The 9,564-nt window shown below is 34.6% G+C and overlaps 2 protein-coding genes across 2 annotated transcripts; one reads left to right on the plus strand and one right to left on the minus strand.

Moving 5' to 3' along the window:
- Positions 1–1,961: 1,961 nt before the first annotated feature.
- LOC143619579 (glutaredoxin-like) lies at positions 1,962–4,173 on the plus strand. Its single transcript, XM_077091470.1, has 4 exons — positions 1,962–2,078; positions 2,607–2,695; positions 3,834–3,932; positions 4,018–4,173. Exons 1-4 carry the CDS (start codon positions 1,972–1,974, stop codon positions 4,110–4,112), a joined length of 390 nt encoding a protein of 129 aa, XP_076947585.1. The 5' UTR covers positions 1,962–1,971; the 3' UTR covers positions 4,113–4,173.
- Positions 4,174–4,608: 435 nt separating this feature from the next.
- Positions 4,609–8,790, minus strand: LOC143619580 (M phase phosphoprotein 10-like). The gene is made up of 12 exons (XM_077091471.1): positions 8,095–8,790; positions 7,904–7,962; positions 6,974–7,148; positions 6,752–6,865; positions 6,450–6,656; positions 6,318–6,359; positions 6,100–6,168; positions 5,927–5,998; positions 5,787–5,840; positions 5,538–5,679; positions 5,219–5,278; positions 4,609–4,819 (listed from the first exon to the last, which is right to left on the minus strand). The coding sequence occupies exons 1-12, from the start codon at positions 8,722–8,724 to the stop codon at positions 4,803–4,805; spliced, it is 1,641 nt and encodes a 546-aa protein (XP_076947586.1). The 5' UTR covers positions 8,725–8,790; the 3' UTR covers positions 4,609–4,802.
- Positions 8,791–9,564: the final 774 nt, after the last annotated feature.

Genomic DNA, 9,564 nt, shown 5'->3' on the forward strand with positions numbered 1-9,564 from the left:
TAGTGAATTTTATATTTGCGTGTAAAAGTAAAAACAAAAAAGAGTAAAGAACATATGTTCTGAACCAAAAGTAATATTTTTCTTAAAATGGCCAGTTTTGACCCTAGCTTGTAGCGACCAAACCGGTTCTTATGTGTTGCGCCTATTGGCACGACCCGTCCGTTTTGCCAGTTATAAGAGAACACAGGTAGCAAATTTGACCCATTTACTTAAAGGTCGAATAAAGTTGAACTGCCCGAAATGTTCCAAGTCATACTAAAAGTGGGTCTGTTTCAAGTGGAACTTGTTGTGACCCATTACGTAAATTAGAGTAAAAAAAACAGTTGGAAATGTTTTATTTATAACAAATAAGTATCTCACTGAAAACCAAACTATCATTTCTCTCATATATCAAACAATTTTTAGACTCTCATATAAAGATAGAACACAAGCAAATCATAATAACAAACAACCAACTTAAAATAAACAAATTAGTATTTTTAGCACCCTGCTCATGATTTTACTTCTTACAATGATTTTGTACAAAATCGTTTTGCAACACCCATAATTACAACCATTTTTCTTATCATTTACAATATTCAAGTATACTTTATGGCTTTAACTTGCAATATTTGAAATTAAAAAAAAATGAGTGTTGTGTCAATAACTGACAACACAATGTCTTGCTTCATGAAAACAAATGGATATAAACATATCAAGGAAACAAAATACACCATGACACCACTCTATTTTAGGAATCAAAACAAGTCGTTTTCTATATCACTTTGGTCCAAAACTATATTTGATGCAAGTTTGTGACAATGAATAAGCATAATAAATCTCACTATTCATTAACATGTGACAAAAAAATGCACATAATTATTAGATTTAAAAGAAAGAGTGCTTATATGCACCATGATCAATCTATTATCCGTGGGTGCTAAATTATGTCACTTTAGCAAAAGTTATCAATACAAATAAAAAAATTTAATATATAGAATTAATAGTAAAAAATAATCAAATGCGATGAACCATTTTCGTATTGCTTAGAGTAAAGACGAATCGTGGCACATTCTAAACCGGTCACTAACAAACCAAAAACATACAACACAAATTTACACACACAAAAATGAGTTTCAGAAGTTATACATACATTTTTTTATTTCTTTTTTTTACTTTATTTAGTATTAAAAAATTATAAATATATCATTAATATGGAATGTTTAGAATATTTATTAATTGTTTTAATTAGATAGTTATAACTTTCAAAATTGAACAATAATGATGTCACTTGACATAAAATGGGACAATTAGATGTCATGTGGTACAACAAAGGTTTTTGTTTATTATAATAGTAGATTAGACTGATTCTTTAATATCTAGTCTCACTTACCACATATATTGTCCATTTTGCTCATGAGAAGCATGGAAATTTATTTTTAATTGCCTGGTTGTGGGTGGAGACTTCTAATGACGTCACTCATCTATAGATCATCTCTACTTGAACACACTTAACCATGGGGTTCTCAACTCATCCACAATCATTGCACCAAAAACGTATTATTTGAGATGGTAAATTTCTTATAACCCATTATCTCTCATGTTACTAAAACAAAAGAATGTTTGATTTGTCAAAGGTGTTATGAACCGTACGAAAAGGTTTACTACAACTAAACTAATTCGAGGTCGCTTTCGAGGAGTCGTATTACTTTACTAAATAAATCAGTTGTTCTAGAAGTCGATATTCCAGACGACTCCATCCATACAATGTGAACGGACTATCTTATAACAAACAAAAAGTTTATTTACTTTGTAAAAGAAGTTTCTACAACTTTCCTTGCGTCATCGATTCTTATCTATCAAACTAACGGTTGAGTAACGGCGTTCCAGATGAAGTCAGAGTCATTTTGTACACGCGGTGTGAATACACTGAGCATACGCCGGCTGCATCCACATGGTTAGGTTAGGTTAGGTTGGACAACAATTATATAAATGGGAACCGTGTGGAGCGGAGGAAGACAGGCATCGAAAGAAGAAACAGAAATGGCTCTTTCCAAAGCTAAGCAACTCGTTTCCGATAATCCTGTCGTCGTCTTCAGGTCCGATTACAAATTCACTATATCTTATCAGATTGTTTGATTTGTTCGTTCTGAGATTTTTTTATTTATTTTCGCATATAATAATTTATTTGAAGATTTCATCGTCTATTGCCCTATCGTATTTCTCGTTTTGCTATTGTTCGTTCATCTTCGACTTATTCAACTCTTAAACCTAATCGCTTACTTTTGCTGCTACATTCAAACCTAATTGCTTAATTAATTGAACCTAATTGCTTTATTTTGCTACTAATATGAATCTTATTGCTTAAATTTGCTGCTGGACTGAACCTAATTGCTAGTTTTACTGCTACACTGAACCTAGTTTAATTTTGCTGCTAATTTGAACCTAATGGCTTAGTTTTGCTGCTAGATTGAGCCTAATTGTTTAGGTTTGCTGCTAGCTTAAACCTAATCGCTTAATTTTGTTGTTGTTTATCAATACAATCGGTTTTCTCGCTGAATAATGCTGTGTTCGTCATCGCTAATCTCTCTGATCAGTAATTAAGAAATTTGACTTGATTTTGGCAGCAAAACCTGGTGCGGATATTGCAAGGGCGTGAAGAAACTGTTCTCGGAGCTTAACGTGACATACAAGGTTATCGAATTGGATGAAGAAAGTAAGTTCTGAATCCTTTCATTAATTGCTCCGTGATCCATATAGTCTACAGTTTGTTTTGTTAGTTAGTTATAGCACTCCTACTTTTCAAAAGGATTGGTTTTACCATTCAAAAAGGTTGGGTTGGGTTTGCGGCACAACTTGTTGTCCAATTACCTGCCGAACCTTTCGAAATAAACATAGTAACAAAAAAATAATAATAATGTATTGATCTTGCTTAAGGTTTATATTGTCATCATCTTTACACACTAATGATAATAATATTACCACATACCTGAAAGCTAGGGGTGGGTTGGGTTGGGTCGAAACGGGTCATGGGTTGGAACGGGTTAGGGTCGGAATGAGTCAACTAAAAAAGGGTTGTTTTGGTTCGGGTCGGAACGGGTTCGGGTCAGCACGGGTCCGGGTCGGAATGGGTCAAGGTTGGAACGGGTCAAAAAGGGTTTCGGATTCTTTTTTTTTAAGAACGAGGACAACGGCGGAAACGTTTTAGTTTTTTTTTTACATTTTTCGTTTTTGATTTATATTTTGAGTTATGATTTTTTTATTAATTTTTTTGAATTTTGGTTGAGGGAAAAACGTTTCCGCCGTTGGCCTCGTTCTTAAAAAAAGAAAAAAAGAGAGAAATGAACTAAAACCGTAAGTCGGCAAAAACGAAACATAAACCAAAACTGAACCGAATTGATCGAAACTGAAAAAATCAATCAAAACGAAACTAAAAAACTGAAACCGAAAAGAAATGAAACTGAAAAAAATGACCACAACGAAACAAAAGGCTGAAAACAAATCCAAAACTGACAAAAAACAAACAAACGAAACCGAAAACCAACCCGTCCAGTGCTCCGAAACCGACCAAAAAGAAACAAAGGAAACCGAAATCCAACCCGTCCAGTGCGAAAACTCGTGTCGGCTCGAAACCTAAACCGAACTCATTCCAATCCAAAACCCATTTCAACCCGAAAATAAGAAGATGGAATTTTAAGTGACCCATTTTGACCCATCTTATTAAAATCTATGACCCAAACCAATCATATGATTTTTAAAATAACCCAAATTGACCCATTTGAAATGGTTTGGGTCAAGATTGCCACCTCTACTGAAAGCTTTTAGAAATATGACATTATTTATGGATGTTGAAGGTGATGGTGGTGAAATTCAATCTGCTCTAAAGGAGTGGACTGGTCAGAGTACTGTTCCTAATGTGTTCATCGGTGGGAAGCATATTGGTGGCTCAGATGGTGAGTTCTTTTTAACCATTTTATGTCCGTTTTCGATTTTTTGTTAATGGTGGATTAAGTTTTATGATATGGTCTTTGTTTGCAGCTTGTATGGAGAAGCATCGAGCCGGGAAGCTGGTGCCGTTGCTGACTGAAGCAGGTGCAATTGCTAGTAAGTCTGCTCAGATTTCCAGCATATGAATGTTAAAGATTGGTGTGTTGTAATAATATGAAGTGGTTGTGATTTGGATGAATGTTTTGTTTAGTGTGTTGATCATATTTCATATGATATAATGATAGAATTTTAAATATGATATGACATTTAATCATGTGTGATCTTCTATTACTTCACATCACAGTTGGTCTTTGTTTATTTACTATTCACTTTCACTTGACAAATTTCTTACCATATGTTATTCACGAGTCGCTTTCACCCATTAACAGGTTCATCTAACCCCTTGTTTCTTATTCGTTCAAAGACGGTCTAATAATATAATATTTTTAGAACCACAACGTAATTTGATTGATAGTTCCTAATATAAATATTTTTTTAAAACCACAACCTGCATTTGAGTTTTAACGATTATGTGCAATTACTAATTGCAAAATGATCACACATTATAACTCAATTCAATTGCAGTATGTGTGCATTTAGAAAACAGATTCATCTTCAAAATCAGTTTCTCATCTTCAAAATCAATACCCAAATCATATATTCATTTTTTTTACATCTATAGTAACATTCAAAACAAAACTTCTCCAACTGACTAATGGCAATCATAAAATAACACTTATAACAAAACTGTTTGGTCTTCTGAGCACTGCATCTTCCCCATACGCACAGAATCAAAACCATCGTATGTCAATTCTCAGACAAACATGAGCCTGAAATTAGGATTCTACCTTTCCTGTGTATTATAGGGAACAAAACTAATTAATAAATATCTATGCAACACAGAGTTGATGTTTCAGGTCAGTTTCATATATGTCCTTCCAAATTTGATAATACTAAAACTATCATTTTTACTAAATAAAACAAAATCGGTTACTTACCAGAGTAAAGTCTATAAACCAAGAGAACATTATCAGTCAAAATGATTCACATGATTTGTTCTGTACCATGTCCATTATTCAGTGAAATGTATTTTCATAACTACTAAGCTAACTTCATTTTTTTCATTTTATTTGCTGTGTAATGAAAAATGTTATTGAAGACTTGTTGACAAGGTGCTATGAAATTATGATATATCATATATATTAAAATATGTAACTTTTAAAAGGATATATAAGAAAACTAAGGTCCTCACCATCAATGGCTGTTTGCGTGTTTTCTCGTGGCTTCTTCGCCGCCTTCTTCGCGTTCTCAGCTGTCATCATCATTCAGATCAAACAATGAGATAATCATTTAACATATTAAATATGACTAAAACAAACCATCATTAGAATATTGATCAAGCTTGTTTTTAGTGGAAGGATTTTCAGAGGTTATAAACACTTGACTATGATATGGACTACATTCAACCCGTAATCCATTTAGCCAAGTTTTTTCTAGTTATAATAAAGCAAATCAACTGATTTTCATATACATCGGTTAAACTTTTCACAGATTCATATAAATAGGGTTACCTTTAAATTTCCTTTTAATGCTAGCTCTCCTTCTCTTTCTATCTGCCTGTGTTAACTCTGATTCTTCCTTAATGTCACCTTTACCAGAAAATACCTCCTCAGGTGCCAGCATGGCAGCATCCGACACCGCCAGCGGGGCAATCTGCATCCATAGAAAAGCATCATATATTTAATTAATATAACCAACACAAAATATGAAGAGCATAGATTAAGCATGATGAGGCAAATAAAATGTAGAGAAATGAATACCTCTTCCATTGCTAGAGCAGGTACATTTGTTTGAATAGACATGTCTTCAATCACCTATTTACAAATATTTCATTTATGTGTTAGTATTAAAACTTAAGGGGGGCAAAAAGCAAAGATGTGTACGGATAATGGATTCATACTGGTTTGGGAGTGAAGTGGAAATGTGAGAGCGCGTCCAACTTTAAGCATAGTTTCTTGAAAAGAAGACTCGCCTAACAACATTAAATGAAATATCCATATGAAACGTATGTTAAAATTATAAAAATAATAAAAATATAACAGTAACTACACATAATATGAGAAAAAGAAGCACCTCCTTCTTTTGCTCATCAGAGAAAGACAATGCTTGTGAAACCAGTCCAGTTTTTTGTGCATACTCATCCTGCAATTAGATAACAAGTAAACAAAACATTAATATATGACATCACATATACAAATGTAATTTTCTTTATGTGATATCTATGCAATACAAAATAGAGCATGAGTATTAAACAAAGCAGCCAAAAGACGTTTAAAGCAGACGATACTAACCGCATATAGTTCACCAAGGCCCTTCTTACTCTGATTCTCATCCTGCAAAGTTAACATTCAAGATTTATATCCTCACAGGCATACATAAAACCAACAAAACATAATAAATTAAAAACCAGTATGATGTTTTACCAATTCCTTCATTTCCCTCGGTGCTTTAGAAGGTAACTTATTAACTTTCTGAACATCATCAAAGTGCCCCTCGGCTATACGTTTCATGATTAGTTCTTCAATCGACTGAGAAACCTCCTCTGTGATGACAGGTGGCGGCTTTGCATTGCGTTCCCAATCCAAATCAACTTCTAACGCACTATTTTTAGGTCTTTTAGTAGCAGTTACCTGTCACAATACACCCAAGTAAACAAACAAATTGCTACTAAAAACTACCTGTCCCAAAGTTACACAAATAATAATTAATAATTAAGATTATGTACCTCTCCTTGCATAGTCCATTCCTTTGCTTCTAAACTTTGCTTCTCCACTTGCTCTATTTTGGCACGTTGTTCTAAAAGCTGCTTCTCGTATGTAGAAAGATTTTCTTTCTTTGGCTACAAAAGTTAGAAATATATAAACAAATTTGCCTAACTCAAATCTTTCTAGTATCTAACAGTAAAACAATACTGTATAAAAGTGTGTTAGAAATATATAAACAATACCTCCTCATCAGATGTCACATCAGCGTCATCTTCTTCTTTATCGCTGTCTTCATCACCTGTATCTGAATCCTCATATTCTTCTTCATCACTCATGTTCAAATCTTCAACTTCCTTGTTCACTTTAGGTTTCTTGTTTTGGTCATTTTTCTTATTGGATGTGAAAAAGTCATGGTACCTGCCAAAAAAAAAGCAACAATATTCAGAACTCAATGTTAGCAGTTGATGCAAAGAAAAACCTGGAATGCATATACAAAAGGAATAGGTAGAAAAAAACATGTAAATTTATCATCATTTACAAGACTTCAAATTGATGTGTGTGAGTATTGCACAAACAAGTGAGTAAAAGTGTGCACGCGTTTGCTGTGTGTTAGGGGTTCTGGAAGCGTGATGCATTTAAAACTTTAAATATTCGATCTTACGTTACGTTTTTAGTGAAGGGCATCTCTTCGTGTGGTGTGTGTTTCTCTGTGGTGGGGGGGGGGGTATGATTCTGGATTCAGTTAAGCATTCTACACAATAAATTCAAAATAAAAGACAGAAGGTGGAAAAGAAAATTCAAAATGGAGGAAGAGCTGATATCTAATAGAATAACAAAAGAGAATGCCATTTAACACCTTAGCTTGGAAGTTTTCAAGATGACTAAAATAAAGGAAAAGGAACAGTGTGCCAATGCTAAGAAAAAGGATTGTTTATTGATGGCACGCGTTTCATATACAAATGCTAACTCAGATAGGTGTTGGAGTAATGCACTCCTCGACTCGTCTCCTTGAGTGATGGCAGTAGATTCATGCCAAAGGTTTGTATAAGCTAGCTACTATGTAATATATGTTGGTTCGTTTCAGCTCCTGGCTGAGTTGTGAAAACTGGTCTTATATTTTATTTATGGATTGCTGGTAAAAAACAGAGACTTTAATGCATAGAAAAGATTACATCATCTCTTTAGCTTCTGAATCATCAGCATCATCCCCTGCCATATCCAGAATTCCAAACTGCAGTAACACAAATAAACAATCAAATTATTCAACATAATTAACGCAAACTGTTAATTCCAACTTCAAACCATAATTAAACAAACTAAATTAACTTCTTAACAAACTTTAGTTAAAAAGTAATCATTCTACCTCATCATCATCTTCATCTTCATCTTCATCTTCCTCATCATCATCTTCTTCTTCTTCTTCATCGTCGTCCTCGTACTTTCTACCGGCTTTCTTCGCCACTATTTCCTTTTTATTAATTCCAAAATTTCCATCCTCATGATCATGCATCAACTCCATCTCTTTCAAATCAAAAAACTCATCCTCAATTCCACTTTTCTTTCTCTCTGTAACTTCTTCCTTCTCTCCATTTTCAATTTCATCATCATCATCTTCTTCTTCTTCTTCCATATCATCATATTCTTCACTCTCTTCCTCTAAAACTACCTCCTTCTCATTCTCATCACTTTTAAACATATTTCTAACCTCCTTCGGATCCTTCTCGAGCTTATTAACCTGACGGCGTAAGGCGGAGATCAACGGCTGAGATTGGAGGTCCATCTGCTGCCAAATCTGCTCGGCGTCGAACTTGTCGTCCACTAGGAGGCGTTCGAACGGTGATTTGGGAGTGTAGGGTTTGAGTAAAGCGAATAGGTGCTTGGAAGCGGTACGAGCGATGGTTGCAATGTCGGACGACGGCGTTAGGTACATCGTCGGCTCGGTTTGTTTCAGCCGGTGGAGTGCTTCTACTCCGGCGGAAGATGTCGCCGCCATAGCTAATCGGCCGGTGGTGGTTATTTGATTGAGCAGAGCAAAAGAGGGGTTTTGACCAGATGTTAGGGTTTTAGTACACAAAGGTAGAGGTGCACAAACCGGTTTTTTTAAAAAAACCGGTTCGGTTATTAACCGGACCGGTTTTTTTTTGGCCCGGAAAAAACCGGTTCGGTTAATAACCGGACCGGTTAATAACCGGTTTTTTTCTGTCAAAACCCTAACCGGTCTAACCGGTTAGGACCGGTTTAGAAACCGGTTAGAACCGGTTAATAAACCGGTTTTTTTATTAACCGGTTTTTTAATAACCGGTTTTTAGGTTAACCGGTTTTTTTTTTTTTTAATAACCGGTTTTTAGGTTAACCGGTTTTTATGTTTGTGACAAAGGGGTTAAAATGGGTTATGGACGGCGATATGATAAAAATACGTAACAATTCCGGCTTTATTTAATAATTAATAGCTAATGGTTAATTTAAGAGGTAAATGCAATTTGTTTATTTGTGGTTAACACCAAAACATAACTTGGGTTAGTTTTAAAGCCCGTTTTCCTCACATAACCAGGTAGGGACGTTTTTTGGGTTGTTCGGGTTTCAAATTTTTAAATCTTCACCCGAAACTCAACCTAAATCTCTCACGAGTTTTTTGGGTACGGGTAATTCGGGTTGGGTTAATTGGGTTTCGAGTATCCTAGAAAAAAAATTCAAAATTATGCGAAAGTTGAAACAACATATTTTTCTTTGCTCGTAACGTAAATAATCAAATAATAAACCAACATAACTTGATAAAACAATTCAAACGAAGAGTAAAACAAACTCGAACCATAATCGTCTTCAATCATCGTGA

Source organism: Bidens hawaiensis, unplaced genomic scaffold, assembly GCF_021521415.1.
Source record: "Bidens hawaiensis isolate Kalapana, Puna unplaced genomic scaffold, B.hawaiensis_p1.1 tig00002477_1, whole genome shotgun sequence".
Taxonomy (NCBI): domain Eukaryota; kingdom Viridiplantae; phylum Streptophyta; class Magnoliopsida; order Asterales; family Asteraceae; genus Bidens; species Bidens hawaiensis.